Below are 20,893 nucleotides of genomic sequence, written 5' to 3'. Positions count from 1 at the left end.
ATCACACAAGGAAGGCCGGCAAAGGACAACCTGAATGTTGGAAGCAAAGAAAACCGATGCTTGGCGGCGCCACAGGCGGCCAGGAGAGTTTCGATTTTTTATGGCGCTTCGCGTCTGAGCTTTGCGTGCCCCGTGGTTTTATTTTTGACGCGCCTCGTTTTACAAGCGCCGAACAGCAGAGGAACTCCAAGTGCCGCTTCAAGTTCTAGTTAACCTTTGAAGGAGCCTGTTAAGGCTTGTCAGATGATCGCCATGGTCGATGAAAAGCTATGGTGGCACGATGGTCGGTGATCGTACAAGGCAGCACTTGTGTATTCGCACGCTTGCCCGGCGAAACATTCCCGTATGTGCCAGTCAACTTCAAACTACTTAACGGAAATCGTTTATTAGGGACGGGAGACAAGGTACAAGGCAGTTCAGGAAAATTTCTGATGGCTAGCTCTGTTAGGCCAGGATATACCTAGCGAAAGCACGGAGATTTCTGCATCAGAAGAGTGCATTCACTAGAAGCGCCTTTATTGACGGCTGTACCTTGAGCTGTCGTGGCGGAGTGGCGGAGTGGCAGCGTCTCCGCCTTAAACGCCGATAGGCCCTGGTTCGATTCCGAACCTCGGCACAGGACCTCTTTTCTTTTATTCAGTGAGTGGGCGGGGGGTTTCAGTGGCTCCCATGGATGCCGCCGCCGAATACGTTGGTTCGCGGCTAAGCGCAGGCTAAGGCGCGTTTATCCTGTGGCGATGCGCGCGCGCGCGCTGCACGGCGAAGTCACGTCGGTCAAAGCGAAGACCCTCTATACTCCAACTGCGCTTGACCGCCGACACGTTCGGCAGCTTCGGCGCACTCTGACCGCACTGGCAGGGAGACTTGGAGCATGTCACTATTTCGCGCCGAGTGCGCCAACCGCCGCCGGCCCGGCAAGACTGATTTGGCTCCGCGGCGAGGTGCGCGTTGTATTCAATAGCTGCGGCAGTTGGGCGGAGCTGTTCTTTTCGAGCTCGGCTAATTTAATCCATTCACAGTACATATCTGAAGGTACATGCAAGTGGGCGAGAGAGCCCGATCCAGTGGACCCGTTGGATCTAGCGGAAGCCGTTGAATCGTCATGCGCCGGCTTTAGTTTCAAGCCGCCGACTTTAAACGTGACCGCCCTAGAGCACCCATTTGTTTTTTGTGGCAAAAAAATAAATAAATAACTTGGCCCTTGCAACCGTGGGAGACCTCGACGCCGCCTGCTGCGCCGTGCAACCGCGCCGTTCAAGGAATTACAATCCGTTGGCCCCAAAGCCCCGGCCAGCCTCCGATGGGCGCAAGCGCCGACCTTGTCCTGGCCCCTTGCGACTCCCCGCACTGGGGTTATGATATTTAGTTTGCAACGGCTGCTCTCTGAGGAAGGGGGAAACCACCCGCCGGCGCCTAACCTAACTGTGCTCCCTCAAAAGCATCGCACGCTCTGTGGGGCTGAGGTCGCTGAAATGCAGGCCGGAGTTTTTGCGAGAACTACGTCGTCGGGTTCGGGAACGGGATCCATCGTAACGCTGGCAAGACGCCGGTGCAAACGTAAACGAAGCGACGGTAGCGACCCCCAATAGATGCCTTCAATGTGCGGCGGCGGTAGCTTTCATTTCGGCAGCTGCTAGACCGCATTGCTAGCGGCCAGAAATCACGGAGTCTCCGTTGACGTCACGTTTCACGTCACTCCGTTCTGTGTCGTCATAAGAGTTCTCGAGTTTGAATCGGAGCGGCGGGAAAAAATTTTTCAACTTCGAATCCAAATTTCTTTGAAATAAATGCATCTTTCGCTCCCGGACAAGCGGCAACAAAGCCATGAAATGCCGCACTATCAGATATTGCTAACAAAAAAATTTTGATAGGGTTCTCCTCAGTGTCCCTTTAAGGGGAAGGTAGAGGAATTCAGGATATCATTACAGTGCTCTAAAGAATAGAAGTAGCCTAAAAGCAGCAAAGAGGAAACTTGGCATAGGCAAAAACCAGATGTATGCATTAAGAGACACAGTGTAATGACGCTAGAACCTCATCCAGTGAGGCTAATCTAGCAATGCTCTTAGAGGAACTAGCTGTTAAATGGGATGTCGTAGGGCTTAGTGAGGTTAGGACGACAGGTGAGGCGTATAGAGTGTTAAAAGGCGGCACGCACTATGCTATTGTGGATTAGCGGACAGACAAGAACTAGGTGTGGGATTCCTTATTAATCAGGATATAGCTGGCAACGTAGAGGAGTTGTGTAGTATTAACAAGAGGGTGGCAGCTATCATAATTAGGCTTAATAAGCGGTACAAGCTGTAGGCGGTGCAGGCCTACGCACCGACATCCAGCCGTGATGACCAGACCGTTGAAAGCTTCTATGAAGACGTGTAATCGGCAATGAACAAAGTAAAATCGCAGTACACTGTACTGATGGGAGACTTCAGTGTGAAGGTAGGGAAGAAACAGGCTGGATACCAGGCAGTACAAGACTATGGCATAGGCTCTAAAAATAGCAGGGGGGAGTTATTAGTAGAGTTCGCAGAGAGAAATAATTTATGGATCATGAATACCTTGTTCCGCAAACGAGAAAACAGTAAATGGACGTGGAAGTGCCCCAATGGTGAGACTAAAAATGAAACAGACGTCATACTATCTGCTCACCCTGGCATTGGGCAGGATGTGGAGGTCCTTGGAAAGGTGCATTTTAGCGACCACAGAATGGGAAGGTCTCGAATTAGCTTAGACATGAAGAGGGAACAGAAGAAACAAGTGAAGCGAAGCCTATTAACGAGTTAGCGGTTAAGGGGAAGGTATAGGAATTCAGGATATCATTACAGTACAGATATTCAATGTTCATGTTCTTAATGACCTTAATATTCAAGCAGTGAACAATAGTCTCACAGCTGTTATTACAGAATGCACATTAGAAGTAGGCAGTAGGTTGGTTCAGTGGGATACTGGCAAGCTATCTCAGGAGACAAAAGGTCTCATTTAGAAACTCCAAACCATGAACGTGTCTATAGACAGAATAGAAATGGCAGAGCTATCAAAGTTATTAAGTGCAAGATAGCCGGCATGAAGTTTTAATATGTAGAGAATTTAGCATGCTCAAAAGAATAGAAGTAGCCTAAAAGCAGCAAAGAGGAAATTTGGCATAGGCAAAAGCCAGATGTAGGCATTAAGAGACAGAGGGCAATGTCGTTAGTTATTGCTAATGACTGGATAAAGTAAGTAAAGTAGCCAGAGTTCTACACAAATCTATATGGTAGCAAGTGTAATCAGGACGTTAATGAGAGAGGCAGTAGCGCACAGTACTGGGACATCCTGCCAGTAATGAAAGAGGAAGTAAAAAACTTTAGGAGCAATGAAAAGCGGGAAAGCAGCTGATCAGGATCAGGTAACAGCAGATCTGCTGAAGGACAGAAGGGTGTTTGTGCTAGGAAAAGTAGCCTCCCTGTATGCCTTATGACCTCAAGCATACCAGAAGCTTGGAAGTACACTAACATCATCTTAATCCATAAGAAAGGAGACATCAAGACTGATCAGCTTACTGTCCTTTGCTTATAAGGTGTTTACTAAGGTAATCGCTAATAGTCAGGATAACCTTAGAGACTTCAGTCAACCAAAAGATCAGGCGAGCAGAGTTGTGCCAGTTTTCAATGCTTGAGATTGCACCAACCCGTCGAATTACCGACCGATTTCACTGACATGTATTTCGTGTAAACTCTTCAAGCATATATTATACTCGCATATTGCAACTCACCTCGATCAGAATTCCTTTTTCTTTCCCAATCAGCATGGCTTCAGGGCAGGCTTTTTGCGCGAAACACAACTCTTCGAGCTCACTACTGATCTTCACTTCATTTCAAACCGATATCATCTACTTAGATTAGTCGATCGTGTCCCCCACCAACGTCTAATTTCCAAACTCTCCCGTCTGTCACTGCTTCTTAACTAACCGCGTCGTCCTGTGTTCCTGTTCTGTGTATGTCCTTCGCGCTGGTTTTCTTTCTGCAATCATGTACCGATTCACCCAGCTCTCCACTCTAACCACCAACAGTTCACAGTCCTCGCCGGTCATACATCCGAAACTACTAGAGTAATCTCTGGGGTCCCACAGGGATCGATGCTTGCTCAATTACTGTTAATATTTAACAGCGACCTACCTTCTGGCATCTCATCAACCGCCCGTCTTTACGCGGACGATTGTCATCTATCGCCGCATCAGCAAAAGCAGTGATCATACAATATTACAGGAAGATCTCAGCAGAATCCGAAAGTGGTCCTTTGACTGGCTAATGCAGCTCAATGTTTCAAAATGCTAATTCATGCACATTTCACGCAAATGCTCCAATCTATTTTCCATACACCCTGAACTCCATAGCCTTGTCTCAAACTAATTCATACAGGTTCCTTGGCATTGAGATAACGACCAGTCTAACATGGGTAGATCACATAACAAAATTATGCGCTCTCAGTCTCAAATCATTAGCGCTTCGCCGAAAAATTTATTCTCTGCCTCTTCCGCAAACTGTAATTTAACTTTCCAGCACTTTGGGAAAACCTTCTGCTCACTCCGGTACAATCATCTCGCCGCTTATTTAATTCCTTTAGCATACAGCACTTCCATTGCTCCACCAATGCATTCAACAAATCGTTTCTTACTTGTGGGATCGAATTCTGGAATAACCTGCCCGAAAACGTTGTTGAGACTAATCCTTCCAACTTTAGGCAGCTACTCATCGACCATTTCAAAGAACAATAAAGCAATAAAAAATAGAGGCCGCTCACTGCGCGCAGTGCGTACCGTGCGATTAACGATTGAGACTTGGACAATGTCAGTTGCTGGGCGAGTTGGTACTTCATGCTAACATTCACAGCGCAAGACGAACACGGACACGAGGGGAGACACCACAAAGCGTCGGCGCTTTGTGGTGTCTCCCCTCGTGTCCGTGTTCGTCTTGCGCTGTGAATGTTTGGACAATGTGCGGGTAGTGCACCGCTGCGCGCTGTGTGTACGGCGTGATTAGTGATCGCGACTTTGGCGATGTGCGGGCCGCGCACCACCGCTCACTGCATGCTATGTGTACGGCGGGATTAGTGATCGCGACTTTGGCGATGTGCAGGTCGTGCACTGCCGCTCACTGCGCGCTGTGTGTATAGCGTGATTAGCGATCGTGACCTTGGCGATGTGCGGGTCGCGCACCGTTGCTCACTGCGTGCTATGTGTACGGCGGGATTAGTGATCGCGACTTTGGCGATGTGCGGGTCGCGCACCGCTGCCCACTCCGTGCTGCGTGATTAGCGATCATGACTTTGCCGATGTGCGGGCAACGCTTAGTGCTCGAGGGTTCGGTCGTGGCTCGCACGTTCGTATCATCCATAGAGGTGAGGGAGAGAGTTCGGAACATCCGAAATTTTGTACATCGTACACAATGAGCTCTAGACGGGGAATTTCGCGAATTGATATAATCGCGAAATTTGTATCAACCAGGTTCGTATCACTGAGATTCTACTGTAGTGCGCAGGCACAGAATTTCCCATTGCTGAACTTGGCGAGTATTGCATGTGCATATTTTAGGAGATAAGTTTTCGATACTGCTGCGAGCATTGTTCTCATTTAATACCTGCCTTGTAACGCTTGATTAACATTGTGATTAACATTGTTCTGTACATTTCAGGGATACATGTTAGATTCAGTTCTATAAAGATTGGGTCTGTGTGGCTGTCATATGAAACATTCATGATTATTCGAATTGCCTTTTTCCGTAATCTGTAAAGTGTGATAATATTCGTGTTAGTGGTATTGCCCCACACCAAATGACAGTAATGTGCATTTACTAAAATTTGTGTTTGGGCTAGTTGGTTCATACTTGAATCATAAGAGGGCAGCACTAATGGCACAGAACAAACACAGAACTTCAGCATACAGCGCCCGTCCAATGTTTCTGCTGTGTTCTGTGCTGTTTGCGCTGCCCTTTTATGATTCAAGTGTATATTTGGCAGAAATACTTTTAAGAAATTGACGATTTTTGGTAAACAAGATTGTAGTTTAGAAAGGATGCCAGTTACACGCGAGAATTTAGAGATGACAAGGTCAGTATGCTTGTTTCATGACATATGTTGTTCAAACAGTACACCAGGACAGTTGGCAACAGGTAGAGTGGAAATATTTGAATTATTTAGTACCAATGAATGCCGTATGTGCACTTCATAATCTGCAAAATAATAAGAGCTGCCTTTGCACGTGATGGTAAGCTGCCTACCAATTTTTCAGACTCTGCAGGACCCGAAAAACGGACCGAGTGATTGAATGGTCTGAAAATCCGTCACGTTTAAAACTTTCACTTTGGTGTGAAAAACTTTAAAAATACTGAATTTTGAAGTTTTCTTTCCTATGTCTTGTTTGAGAGTGATGCAGTCGAGCCCGCTTATAACGAACATGAGTGTCATGCGGCGTCCATTCGTTATATACCGAAGTTCGTAGTAAGTGGACCACAGCTTTAAAGACAGTTGCTTGTCAAAACGTAAAATTTTTTCTTTGCGAATAAGTCCGTGATGGACGTCTGTTTTTGCAGCGCAGATCCGATGAGGGAGGTTTCCAGTTAATTTAAAGCAGAAGCATGCTATCGCCGAGGCCCTTGGCATAGACAAGTTGTCTGAGGCTCTCGATGTAGCACATTGCTACAGGCGCGATTATGGGTGCTGGCTCTGAAGTTTCATCCTCATCCAATTCCTCAGCGTCACTCTCGTCCTGCACTTCAGAAACGATGCCCTCGTCCGTGCACGGTTCCGTGGTATCGGCGCCGTCACTGACAGAAATAAAATCATTACAACCAATGTCATGACCCCCCATGTCGGAGCTGACGACGCGCTGCCATAAATCGCCGCTGGGCTGGTCATCTTCCGAAGCATCAGGCTCGGCATCAGACTCCGTGTCGACGAAGCCGGCCTTGCGGAAGCAGTCCCGCACGCCAGTGGCCGTCACCTTTGCCCTGGCCGCTTTCATCACCTCTACCGCTGATTACAATGGCAAATGGGCACGGTGTTCCTGTTCGCCAACAACCAGGGCCCCGAGATTTGAACGAAGCCAACGAAACGCCTGCACTGCAACATGATAAACAACAAGATTGATAAAAGTGCGTGACGGGGTAGACATTCAACGTGCACAGGCGGCAATCAAGCCAATCAAGCTAAAGATATACAGATGCACAGCACCAGCAGAGAGACCAATGAGGGCCGTCCGTGAGCGTCAGTGCAGCCACCTCTTGGCTCCCACAGAAAGCCTGCTAGACGGAGCATGGCCTTCGCGATCGGCTCCGGCGGCGGTGCAGTTCATCGCGGAGGCCACGCGCGGATTTGCAAGAGAGTGAGGATATGGGAGTGGAGGTGCGAGGAGGGGGTGGGGAAGGTGCGTCTGCACGGAAAGGGTAGCCTGCTTCAGAGCGGTACGAAACAGGGCAGGCAGTTTGCCTTGGATGAGACTCAAGGAAACATGCCGCACGCCAGACGCACAAAGGGGTCGGAGTCAAGTTATCGTGCATCGCGGCACCGGGTTTACGCCGTCCGTTCGCTGTAACAGATCAGCAGGGCTTAATGACGTTCGTTATACGTGTGATTTTGTGCCATTGAAACAATGTGTATTTCGACGGTCGCGCGCAGGTCTCGCTCGTTATAAGCGAAAGTTAGTCTTAAGTGGGGCCGTTATATGTGGGCTCGACTGTATTAGATTGCATTTGAGACAGAGTGAGCTTTTATCATGTTCGGCCCGCACTTGTCTGTGCCACCTCGTGTCACCGATGCCAGAATGTGCGATACGACAAGGCTGGCAGTCGCGAGGGAACCACCATTAAGGAAGAGAAACTCGTGGAGGGATCCCCCACGTGAGCAGAAGCAAGCACCTCCGACTGAGATAGCCACAGCATCCGAATTAGCGAGCATCTGACTCCATATATTTACACTGGCTTTGGCCGGGACCGAGGTGGCAGTTTGAATTGTATGGATTTCTGAATTAACGGGGTTTAAATTGAGCTTTTACTGTATTTCGATTCTGTAGACTTGGCTTACAATAGACCGAAATCTTGAACACTATCATGGTCTCTTGTAATGAGATCATACTGTAGAACAAGGTCTGAATGAAACGGTGAACGGCGAAATTCTCTACAGTGCGCCGATGTAGAAGCAGCTAAAGCTGCCAAAACTGACTAGGTTATGGAAATAAACGTAATCTCGGAGCTATCTAGTCTACCCTGTCACTGTTCTCAGCTGAATTAACAATGTTTAATTTCCAGTTGAGCAAAGTTTTTGGTGGGTCCTGTGAATTTTGTTGTAGCCGGGTTCGACTGTAGGTAATCAAATAGGACACAACTGCTTCGTCTTTCTGCAAAATGGAAAAAATGCCATCGGATTTCTGACATAATACTCGCTGATCTCTTCTTTTGGAGGAGTACGAGGTGGTGCAAACCTACGGTTTCCCCACACTTACGCTATGTGTCTTCTCGTCTCAGGCGTACATTGACATCAAGTCATTAGTGAGATTTTCCGCATTTGTGAACAGACTCTCATCGCTTGTCAGTCACCTTTTCTGTGATAAGATCTTGTCACACTCGGCAGGTGCACAAAGTAGCCAGTCACACCTCTTAGTTCGCATTCCATGCTTGATTTCATCTTTAGTGCCTCTAGACATGCTTATGGCTCATTCTCGATGAAATTACCTTCAACAGTGAGCTCATTTTTCAATTGTCGTTGCCCCTTGTGCTGGATTGAAATAAAAACCAAGAGTGATTGGAGATGAGTGCAGTCTTAGGTGCTGTGCCACTTTGAAGGCATAGTCTTGTGAGAGTTTCACGAGCATAAATTTAATTTCTGTGATAAGTGTAGACAGGATGCGCTTGTGTGCGAGTGCAGTACTGAAGCCTTGCCACTGTGACACATATTATTCGTTTCCAACAGGTAATGCAAGAGCCTGCATTCAAAGTAAGTACACTTAAACAAAGCTTTGTGCAAAAACTGTGCCCGATTGTCGTACCACTCTTTGGCTTGCAGAAGCGCGCGAGCGGAGTCTCAAAAAGGAAGAGGGTAAGTGCCATTTTCACCAGAAACAATGCATGCATGCATGCATCCATGTGTGGGGTCTTACATCAAAATGCAGCCATGCTGGGTGGGTTTTGCTGAGGGGGAAAATTGTCCACAAGCGATTTGTTAAATTTTCTGGTAATTGTGCCACCCTTAAGTGCATTCTTTACCAGCTGAATTTGGCCAAGGCTTCCCTTAATTTATTTATTTATTTATTTATTTCAAATACTTTCCAGGCCCAAAGGCATTACAGAAAGGAGTGGTGATGGTACATAACATAAACAGTGCATATTACACAATATTATTTTACAAAGCGGCAGAAAATACAGTGGTCTTGAAATTGTTAATGTCAGAAATGGCAGCAATGGAGAGAGGAAGGTCGTTCCAGTCTGCGCTAGTTTTGGGAATAAATGAATTATGACACACTTTTGTTCTGAAAAATGGAACAGCAAATTTAAACGTGGTCAGAACGGGAGGATATGCATGATGGGCGAGCAAAACGATGATCCTTTAATACAAGATTGTGATGATACATTCTGTGGAAAATACAAAGTCGAAAACATTTACGGCGCGAAGAAAGGTCCGGCAGGGCAAGGGTACTTTTCATGGAAGTAATGCTGGTGTGACGTGAATAGTTAGATAAGATGAAACGTGCTGCGCGATTTTGAATGGATTCAAGTGTGTTTATTAGTGTGATTTGATTGGGATCCCATACGGCGCATGCATATTCTAGCTTTGGCTGCACTAATGTTTTGTAGAGTGTTAGTTTTATCGGCAGAGGCGCAGCAAAGAAATTTCGACGTAAGTACCCAAGAACCCAGTTAGCGTTATTAGTGACGTGTTCGACGTGCATATGCCATGATAGGTTACGTGAAATATGAACACCTAGGTATCTGTATGAGTTGACGGATTTAAGGGAAGTGTCGCGAAGAAAGTAAGTGCGCGTGTTGTCAGGGATGTTATTGCGACGCGACACAGGCATTGCTTTACATTTGTTAGCATTTAGTCGCATGAACCATTTATCGCACCAGTTAGATATGCTGTTAAGATCTTCTTGAAGCTTGATAGAATCAGTGTGGTCAGTTATTTTGCGATAAACGACGCAGTCATCTGCAAAAAGCCTGATAGATGAATGGGAAATGCATTTAGGGAGGTCGTTAATGTAGATAAGGAAGAGAAGAGGTCCCAGTACCGATCCCTGGGGTACGCCCGATGTTACGGAAATGTGAGAAGAGGAACAGTCGTTAGCAGAAACGTACTGAGCTCGGTATGACAGAAAGCTTTTAATCCAGTTTAGAACATTTGGATCAATGTTAAGCATGCTAAATTTTCTGAATTAGGAGATCATGTGAAACAGTATCGAAAGCTTTTGCAAAGTCCAAAAACACGCAGTCTACATCGAAGCTCATGTCAGCATGGGTAAACAGGTCATCAGTAAAACATAGGAGTTGTGTTTCGCATGAGAACATCTTTCTAAAACCGTGTTGTTCGGCCGCAAAGAAGGAATTAGACTCAAGGAAATTGACCAGATCTGAATATATAACATGCTCCAAAAGTTTACGTGGAATACTTGAGTGATATAGGACGATAGTTATCAGGGGAATGAGTGTTACCTGATTTAGGGACCAACAACCTTGCCAACCCTCCAATCGCTTGGGAGTACTGAGGAACCTAGAGACTGTGAAAAAAGCATCGAAAGCATAATTACAGAATACGGTTGAGTAATTTTGAGCATTTTACAATTGATTGAATCTTCACCCGATGAAGAAGATATTTTCAGGCTTTCAATCAACTTTGCTATGCCGGCCCAATCTATAGAAATAGAATTCATTGGCAAGTAAGAGCAATTAGGTACAGACGGAAGACCAGTGGGAGCACTTCAGAGAAAAACAGAACAAAATACATCATTTAAAACGGAGCAGCACTGGTTCAGAGGGATTGGGACATTGTCCGAACGGCTAGTTTGATTACTTTGCTTTCTTTGCAACCAACAATATTCCAGAATTTGCATGGATTAGATTGTAGAACTGATGGAAGGGTGTTATCAAAAATCTTTTTTTGCATTTTTAACTGCGATAGCGTATTCTGCGTGATTGTGATGATATGCGGCCCAGCGTTCAGGAAGGAAAAATGCGTTTCTTTTTGTTGCGTAGGCGGTGTAGGGTTCCAGTAAACCACGGTGAGGCAGAATTTGAAACAATCTTTCTTTTAGGCACATGGCGATCTATTAGTGTAAGCAGTTTGTGCTTGTACAATAACCAGTTCTCTTCAGCGGTACGTTTGGAAAAGTTTAGTGTGTACTCAGTAAGGAATGATTCTAGTTCAGCTGTGATGGATGTGGTATCGGCGGCATTGTAATGACATAGTTTTAACGACTTTCGTAGAACGAACTTTCTTCGTAATTGCCAAGTGGAGAAGCGAGTGGTCACTGATTCCTTTATTGTACGTTGGAGTAGAGACCAAATCGGGAGCGGTGGTAAAAAAGAGGTCTAAAGTATTGGAGGAGCTACTAGTAGTGCGTATGGGTTCATGGATCAGCTGTGTTAGATTGAAATCGGCGCAGATGTCTAAAAAATGGATGCATTCGGAGGATGGCTGCTTAAGAGAGGGAACACCAGTTTTGCACACTATATTTGGAAAATTGAAATCACCCAGTAAGAATAAATGTGATTTTGGGTATCGGACAATTAATTTGTTAAGAACACCATGAAGATAAGTGCAGAAAGTAGCTGGTGAGGATGGGGATCTATAACAAGCACAAAAGATAAAGGTCGCCTGTTGGGAAAGCTACATGAGTGCAGACGATTTCTAGCGATGAATCAATGGGGATTGCAAAGGAATCAATAGCAGAGTACGCCTCCGCCAGCATGGAAACGCGATCGAATCTGTAAAAGTTATGTTTTTTCACAGCCTAATATTTCACTATCTTTTATTTTTGCCGAGAGCCACGTTTCAGTAAGCACAACTATATCAGCTGAGCATGCATCAATATGGGATGACAGTTATGTGCATTTGTTGGCGATACTTCGAACATTCGTGAAAAGAAGCGATATGGAGTTTGTTTGCCTTCGAGCATGAGATAGTTATGCTGAAGCTGAAGAAGAGGGTGAAACCGGGGATGTGTTGACTGTTTTGGTTTCAATCGCGTTCCTTGCTGGTCCTATCTCGCATACTTCGTTTGTGGCTGCGCTTATACACTTAGCACTTATTATACCTACGATTAGTTTGTTATGTCGCAAAGAATAGGACTGACCGCTAGCCTTTCCAAAGTTATTTACAGCTTTCCTCGATTGACGGGTAGCTTTGCAAAAATCTTTGCCTATTGAAACACCCTCTCCTTTAAACTTTGCTTTTTGGGAAAGTATGCTTCGTTGAAACACTATTCTGCCAGTCTTGCATCCGTCAGTGTTTTTTGCTGCAACAGTATGAAAGTTGGCATTGTGCACTCATAGGCAGTGATGGGTGTTCTGTGCCAGTTGCACCAACCTGCATCATTGCATTAAACCTGCTACATGATGCTAAAAGAAGGTGGTTTAGAGTGAAATTGCACCAATGCTTCACCAAAATACTGTTTCAGCTGCCAAAAGCTGCAGCAAATGTGGGCTGGCCGGGGCAACCGCATAATGTGTGCAGGTGTTGCCGTGGTCTCTTTCGATCCATGTCGTGGAAGAAGATCACCTATGGAATGCAACCCCGCCCAGTTTTTCTTTCTAGCCCTTTGTTGCCTACTCTTGATACTTGGCATGGGTGCAGTTGCACCCTGCCTTGACGGTGCTGCCATCATTGGCCGAAACAAACATGGCGAATGCACCTGGAACGAAAAAAAAAACACTTTTGACAGGCTTAAATAGTGCTGAGTTTTGGTCCTTCTAGATTTATTGGTCATTTTCGCAGCACTGCCACATGCCCAATGGGTCAGTGTATAACCGCGGTAAGGTTTTGAAAGCTTCACAGCTGATAACTTTCACAGACCCCACTCACGCTGACTATAACAGCGGCGTCAATATCCATGCTTCTGGTTTGTTTGTACAGTATAGAACCACAATAATTGAAACTTTCTGGGTCAAAAGTTGGCTCAATTTAATAGTTATAACTGAATTGAGCCACATCCAATAATGGGGGATGACATTCTCCGCGGCTGGGCATTCTGCGACCGCATTTTGCACGCATTATCTTAAGGGAGGATGTGAGCCATAAAATTTTTTTATATTTGGCCCAATCTAAATGAAACGTATCTGGCTTGATCAGTTTTTCATTATGGAATGGTTTGCGACATCACTTGCAGGTCATGCAAATGGTATGGGTAACGTGCAGTGTGCCGGAGACTCATGGGGACCGGTTATCACGGAAGCGCGACTCTAGCTGAAATACGAGCTGGTGTTATCGCTTGTGGGTGGAACATGTCAGCGGGCAAGATTTTCAATTTTTTTTTTTTTAAGCTGATTTCAACTATGTATGTAAAGTCGGGTCCTGTCAAGTTGGAAAAATCGGTTGGTGACCGTGTACAAATGGGTAGTGTTCCTCTGTGGCAGGAGCACTGTCCAGAGCAGAAGCAGATGTGGTACATGGCGCAAGACCAGGGTCTGTATTCTGGAAGTCTTGACATGTCTTGATGTGAGTGGCCCCCTTCAAATGAACTGCTTACTGTTGTCTGCACTGCATTTATTGGTGCAGTGGTAGTTGCAGCAGAAAAGACAGGTTGCCTGTTGCCACCTTAAAGTGGACACTTCCAGAATAGAGGCCCAGGTTTCATGTTTGCCAACTGTGCACAGCTGGCCTATTCTGAGCTCTTGTGGCCGTGCCCTGCAGCCCAAAGGGCCTGTGGCACGGGACTGCCTCTGCTGCCTCCGGGATCATCTAGCCGCAGCTCACCCACCACCCGCCACTGGAGGTCCCTTTGCCAGAGGTGAGACCACACGGAGGGGCGCAGGGAAATGCACCCTTTTAGTTTGTGGTCGGACTTCCATGAAATGAAGCCTTTTCGTGGTGGCTTTTGTATTGAGAAAACTTCTGTAGCTGGCTGTACTGTCTTTGCCGAAAGTACAGCATAGTTTTCTTCTAATTTCTACAGTGGAGCCAGGTGTTTAAAGGCGAGGATGAGGGTTCTTGCAGAGGTCCAGAGCTTGGGGGATGGCATAAGGGCTCCACTATATGATCGAGAAGCAAACCATGCTGCTGCTAGCCGCCGCGGTGGCTGAGTGGTTATGGTGCTCGGCTGCCGGCCCGAAAGACGCGGGTTCGATCCCGGCCGCGGCGGTCGAATTTCGATGGAGGCGAAATTCTAGACGCCTGTGTGCTGTGCGATGTCAGTGCACGTAAAAGAACCCCAGGTGGTTGAAATTTCCGGAGCCCTTCACTACGGCGTCCCTCATAGCCTGAGTCGCTTGGGGACGTTAAATCCCCCATAAACCATAAACCCATAAACCAAACCATGCTGCACAGTTACCTTTGGAAAAGACTGTGCTTGCATTACTCATAACCATACAGATAGCTCTCCTCTATGTTTTGGTGTGCGAATAGACAGAAAGTCGCAGTCATCCCGTAGGTTCACCAGTTCTGACACAAACCTAAGTGCCTAGCACGCAGAGTGGGAGTACATGCGATGATTAGTGCCCCATGCAAACTGCAGCGTTTGTGCAAAAAGGTAAACTCTTCTGGCCCCCCAAGGGTTGTATGCGGCGAAAGGCATGAGAAGCATTTTGTTGATTGCTGTACACAGTAGTTTATGAAGTGCCCTTTTCTTGCGGAGACTCGTACATTGGTCAGACGGGGTGCTGTATAAATGATCGCCTCAGGGAGCACGCCTCATCCTTGGAGGACATTGTTCCCAAAAGCAACCTGGTCGTACACTATAAATTGTGCGAGAATTGCGTCCCCCTATTTGAACAGTGCAAAATTCTCAGATGCTACCCCGAGCAACGCACGAGGGAAATCTATGAAGCCCTTGTTATCGCGTGCAAGGGATCTTCATGTGTCAGCAAACCTTCTGTTTCATTATTGTGCCATGAGCTGAACTCAGACTGACGAGCTTGGTGCCCTTGCCTTGGCGTTGTTGTTTTTTCCTTTTCCACACCTGCGCATCGGTCATTTTTGCCGTGCATATATTTCAATCTCGCACTAAACACACACTGTTGTTAGTCAGCGCTCGAGTCTGTCCTACAGAATGTCTCACCAACTTGCCCAACAATACACCCTGATGAATATTGGAGCAATCTCTAATGTTTGTGCTCAAGGCAGCTGGCACACGGTGTTATTACTTCGTGTGTTGCATATTTATCTCTGAACTATCGCAGCCACGTGCAGCTGCTTCTACATAGTTCGAGGTTATCATAGATGCTTTTGCATTTTATAGAAAGTTCTTTGCCAGCTTTAAATTGAGAGAAGCCAAGAGTGGCGATGGTTCTATTCTTTGATGACTGTGTACTGGCTGTTGTCAGTTGCTGTCACTGTAGCCGAGTTTTTAGACTCCTTATGGGTGCAAGTCAGCCCAATAAAGAGTTTACTTACAGTGCTGTATCAGTTTTTTCGTCTGTTGATAATGTCACTACCATGTGACAATATCAAATTTTTGTTTGCAAAGCAAGTACAAATAATAAAATTGGTTGCAAATCGAGTATTTTCAAATACAGTTGAAGCTAGCTATTCAAACTTCAAGGGACCAGAAGAGATGTTCAGATTATCGAATGACTGGGAAAAACGATAAATTTATTTGTGAAAAAGTACTTTCCATGCCATGTCTTTAGCTTTAGGCACTGGCAAAGGGATGGGGGTGCAGGAATCTGGTGCAGCTGGATTACAGCCCAAAGATAAGGGCAAGTAGTCCTCACTGGTAGTGGCATGTAAAAGTGCTGGCATTAGCTTTAACCGTGGCAGCCGCACACGAAGCTCTGAGTATGGTGGGTAGTACCTGCTACGTCTGTTGTCAGAGCAGCGGGTCGTACCAATTCAAGGAGCCCACTGGTGGTGTCGTGTGCTTGCAGCAACGATGGTGGGGCCAGCCAGCTTCCCCCACCACAGTCGGCTGGTGCCAAGCCTGAAGCCACCGGGGCTGTGCCCAAGCGCATCGAGCCAAAGCGTGTCGAGCCAAACGTGGGAAGTTTGCATGGCCGGTCCACCGCCGCCTTCCAGGGACGTTGCCGCAAGGTGGGTTTGCTTCGCTTGGTAGGAAGAAGAAACTTTGAGCCGTGAAAGGTCAAAGAAGCCTTTCACTGTAGATCTTTTGGAAGCCACAGTACAGTCATGGCGTTTCAAGCTCTCGCTGTAAGTCTGGTGATTTAAGGGGGGACGCGGGTTGAAAAAAACTTATTTTTCTATTGTTTTTGGCTCATATTTTCCTGCGTGAACATCCTATTTCGTGCAGGAAAATATGAAACCAAGATTTGAACTAGAAGCTAGTTAATGTGTTTGAATGACTCTCGGTGACTGAAAAAATCATGATTGCTGCCAAATTTTGGCCATCTTTGAGCTGCCGCCACTCAGGACACCGGCACCGGCCACCATAGCGACCATTTGCAGGAAGTGGCCAAAGCTTTCTTTTTTTGACTGATACATCTGTTGGTTTCGTATTGAAATTGAAGGTTTATTTCTCCACACACATTACAGTGGGAAAAGGGGACACTGGGCAAAAAGCTGCATAATGCAGCTTGAAGTAGCACCCAGTGCCCCAAGACTACATCGACAGCAGTGTGTTTCGCGAACATCAGGCTTAAGGTAAGCTTAATATCCCCATCAAAACAAAGAAAGAAAAAGGACAACAACAGTATAACCCTGATAGCGTACAGAACAAAAGAAACGCACAAATAATAGGAACAACATACATCACAATACACCAAACCTATTTACAATGATGTCACAATAGACTCGAAAATGCATAGAATGAAATCTGAAAACCATTAGGGCACTACGAGCTAACTGGAGGTGGTAGCAGAACAACAAACGAAGGGGCAAAATGACAGGAGGCAAACAGGCACCGTGCTACAAAAGAAAATAAAAAACACCTGTGGAAGCGCTCTCAGTGTGTGAAGTACGGTTTCATATGCAATACGTGCGCTACTTCAGGCTGGGGTCGACGGCGCGTACTCTGCACAGAGCCGTCGGGCAGAACTTCATAAGTCACATCTGTTATGCGACACAACACTCTGTAGGGGCCAAAGTAGCGGCATAGGAGTTTCTCCGACAAGCCTGGGCGATGGACAGGCGTCCACACCCACACTTGGTCGTTGGGTTGGTACTCGACGTGTCGATGCCATTGGCTGTAGCGGCGTGCATCTGTCCCCTGTTTCCACCTGATGTGCATGCGGGCGAGGTGGCGGGCTTCCTCCGCGTTTTTGACAAATTTCTCGTCGTGTGGCGTGAGCGCCTGGTCGTAGGTAGTGCACGGAAACATGGCATCCAGCATTGTGTGCACATCACACCCATAAACGAGGCAAAATGGCGTAAAGTAAGTTGTTTATTGTACGGCCGCATTGTACGCTGAAGTCACATATGGGAGGATCTTGTCCCAAGTCTTGTGCCGGACGTCTACGTACATTGCGAGCATATCCGCTATGGTTTTGTTGAGTCGCTCAGTGAGACTGCGGGTGGTAGGCAGTAGTCTTGCGGTGGCTTGTGTGACTCAACCGGAATACCTCATGCATGAGCTGCGCTGTGAAAGCTGTTCCTTGATCGGTGATTACATAGGATGGGGCATCGTGTCGTAAAACAATGCGATGCATGAAGAACTGTGCGATTTCGGACATTGTGCTACGTGACACCGCATTGGTTTCTGCATAGCGTGTCAGACAGTCATTCGCGACAATTATCCACTCATTGCCGACCGATGCTACAGGGAATGGACCCAGAAGATCCATGCCGACTTGGTCAAAAAGTGTGCAAGGTGGTGCAGCTGGTTGGAGCAAACCCGCAGGTTTTAGGGGAGGTGGTGTCTTGCGGTGCTGGCATTCACGGCAACCCCAGACGCAGTGGGCGTTGTCAGGCTGATCATGATGATGATGACTCAGCGAGGGTGCATGTAAATCCCAATAGTCTAGGGGTGGGCTCGTCGTGAGGGGCAAAAAGGTTGTCTGCACTGAGGTCTGATGTCACAACAAGGAGGTAAGCACGTGCACTGTGGCTCGAGTTTTATTGAACAGGATGCCATTGAGCATACAAAAGGAGGAAAGGTTTCAAGAAAACTCCCAGTGTACAGTAGCACAGTGGTCCTCCAAATGGTCAATGACAGATCGCAAGTTCATGTTATCTCGCTGCCACACCATTACGTCGGAATCACTAATGACTCCAAGGAAACTACTGTCGTCCTCCGTGCTATCATCGGTTAGCTCGACCGGTGCGCGGGAGGAGTGTCGGCATCTTTATGCTTGCGTGCAGATTTATATGCAGTTGTGTAATCAAATTCCTGGAGGTGGAGGTGTTGCTTGGGTCCTGTAGATGTGCCCGACCGGTGCGCGGGAGGAGTGTCGGCATCTTTATGCTTGCGTGCAGATTTATATGCAGTTGTGTAATCAAATTCCTGGAGGTGGAGGTGTTGCTTGGGTCCTGTAGATGTGCCAGCCAGCACAAGGAGTCGTGGTCTGTCATAACTTTGAAATGGTGGCCGTAGAGGTAAGGTCGAAATTCCATTGTGGCCCACACAGCGGCGAGGCACTCCTTTTCCGAGGTTGAGTAGTTTATTTCGACGTGAAACAGAATGCTACTCGCATATGCAGTCACTTGTTCCACGCCATCTTGGTGTTGGCATAGGGCAGCACCCAGGTCGATGCTGCTGGTGTCGGTGTGAATATCGCTGACAGCGTCCTTATCAAAGTGAGCAAGAACAGAGCTTGTGTGCAGGTGTCGGCGTAGCTCTGTGAAAGCTGCCTGTTGCTCGGTAGTCCAGATAAACGGGGTATCGCCACAAATGGGTCAGGGGTTCGGCAATCTGGGAGAAGTCAGCGATAAAGCGACGGTAGCAGGCGCACAAAGCAAGGAAGCGTTCGAGTGTTTTTTTTTTGTATTAGGGACTGGAAATTCGTCTATGGTGACAGTTTTGTCGGGATCGGGTTGGACACCGTCGCCACTCACAACATGGCCGAGAAACTGGAGTTGTTCTTAGCTGAAGTGGCGTTTTTCAGGCTTGAGCGTTAAAATAGGCAGACTGCATAGCATCTAGTACAGTCTGCAGGTGTTCAAGATGCTTGTCAAAGGTTTAAAGGAATATGACCACTTTATCTAGGTAAAGTATGGTATAAAGGCGTGTAAGGGCCGCATCCTGTTTTCCAGAAGGAAATGTTAGAAAAAAATATCGGTATAAGGGCCGTATCCTGCTTTCCAGAAAGAAATATTAGAAAAAAATATCGGTGTAAGGGCCGCACCCACATGACCCACGCCGGAATAGCCTTCGAAATGCACACGCCGTGGCCTCTGAGATCGGCTCAGGCTGCGAGGAACGGTGCTTTTGATCTCGGAGGCGACGCATGCGCACAGGAGCTTCCAGGTGCCGCCCACAGATGGCGCCAGAGGCCGCAGCTCATTGTCATTATCATCAACTTTTTCCTTCACTGCGAGCTCCCGCGGGCTCCCGCTATCTATATCGGCATTAGTATCACCAGGTCCAGCATTTTGTGGCTCTCAAAGGCACGGGCATGGGGCATCGGAGTTGTGGTTCACCATAGTTGTGGCTTTCGCTTGCTGCTGCCGAGCGTTATAGTTTTAGCAGTTTTAGCACGACGGGCAAGCACCTTAATAGTTACATGGCTGGGAGTTGCTGTCGAACATGGCAAGCACGTGGCGAGCAGAAAATTTGACGTGGCTGAGAAGTGCATCCGACGATGGTGGAACCAAAAGGATACATTGAGGAACACAAGCTGCAAAAAGTGCGCTTTTCGAGGCAAGCCATGCTGCGGACGTGCTGCGCGACTTTTGTGGGATGAGCGTGCACCAGAGCAACCAGAGCACAGCTAGGGTGGCTAGAACTTTTTAGCACAGCACCAGCTCGGAGTCGGAATACATCGCGAGTGGCGATTGAACGTAGAGTAAATGCTGCTAATTTCCAGATTGATGTGTTTTTACTTTAATTTTTTTTTTTGAAAATTGTGTGTATGGGCCACATCTCGAATGTTGACCCTCATATCTGAAAAAAAAAAAAAAAAGTGTGGCCCTTATACATGTTATGGGGTCACTCTGTGTCCAGCCGGCCGGGAAGGCGAGCTTCCGTGCAAGCTACACGCAGGCGTTATTCAAGTACGCAACACGTTTCCCCAACCCGTGGCGCAGAGTCGCAGCCACGGCAGGTCCGGACGAAATAGGCAACGGCAGGGCACGCTAGGAAATAGTTTATTAGCCTAACGCGAGGTAAAGCACACTGCGGAAGAATGTTCTATCCGTAAAATAGATGTTCAGTAGCTCACCAAGTCGTTGACGTCGACCGGCGTTGGTGTTCGGGGCCCGGCGGGCAGCGGAAGGGGTCCGTGGGGCAGTTAGGTAAGGTCCGGCAGCGAGACTCTCCCTTCCCGCCGCGCGATCCCCCCTTTTATCCCTTCGGGCATTGCCTCCCTGGCAGCAAATCGTTGCCGTCAAGCTTAGGCGTGCTACCCTCTCCGCAGAAGGCAGCGCGCTGCCGTGACGTCACGTCAGTGCTGGGGCGGAAATGAGCAGAGTCGCGGGGGGGCCTTCTCTCCACATTCCTGGTGGCCAGCGCGCCCGTGTAAGTCACGGTCGCCGCTGGCGCGGGGGACGAGGAGGGGATACCAGTGTATCCCACAACGTTTATACAGTAAACAGGTTTGCCACTTGAGGCCAGCGAGGACAGTGTCCCTCATGTGCTGAAATGTCGCGGGCGCTGAACAGAGACCGAAGG

At 47.4% G+C, this 20,893-nt stretch overlaps 1 protein-coding gene across 16 annotated transcripts in view; it reads left to right on the top strand.

Moving 5' to 3' along the window:
* Positions 1-20,893, top strand: part of LOC144116354 (uncharacterized) — a 109,894-nt gene that overhangs the window by 30,105 nt on the left and 58,896 nt on the right. For 9 of the 16 annotated variants that reach the window (XM_077651112.1, XM_077651114.1, XM_077651121.1 and 6 more), the window contains 4 exons: positions 8,938-8,961; positions 9,031-9,063; positions 13,870-13,966; positions 16,041-16,203. In XM_077651112.1, the coding sequence (XP_077507238.1) occupies positions 8,938-8,961; positions 9,031-9,063; positions 13,870-13,966; positions 16,041-16,203 (317 nt within the window). The remainder of the gene's footprint in view (positions 1-8,937; positions 8,962-9,030; positions 9,064-13,869; positions 13,967-16,040; positions 16,204-20,893) is intronic. The other 7 variants (XM_077651123.1, XM_077651118.1, XM_077651117.1 and 4 more) reach the window with 2 other exon arrangements.

The sequence above is a fragment of the Amblyomma americanum genome, chromosome 1, assembly GCF_052857255.1.
Source record: "Amblyomma americanum isolate KBUSLIRL-KWMA chromosome 1, ASM5285725v1, whole genome shotgun sequence".
Classification (NCBI taxonomy): domain Eukaryota; kingdom Metazoa; phylum Arthropoda; class Arachnida; order Ixodida; family Ixodidae; genus Amblyomma; species Amblyomma americanum.
The sequence above is the reverse complement of the archived record's forward strand: the minus strand, read 5'-3'. Positions and strand labels throughout refer to the sequence as shown.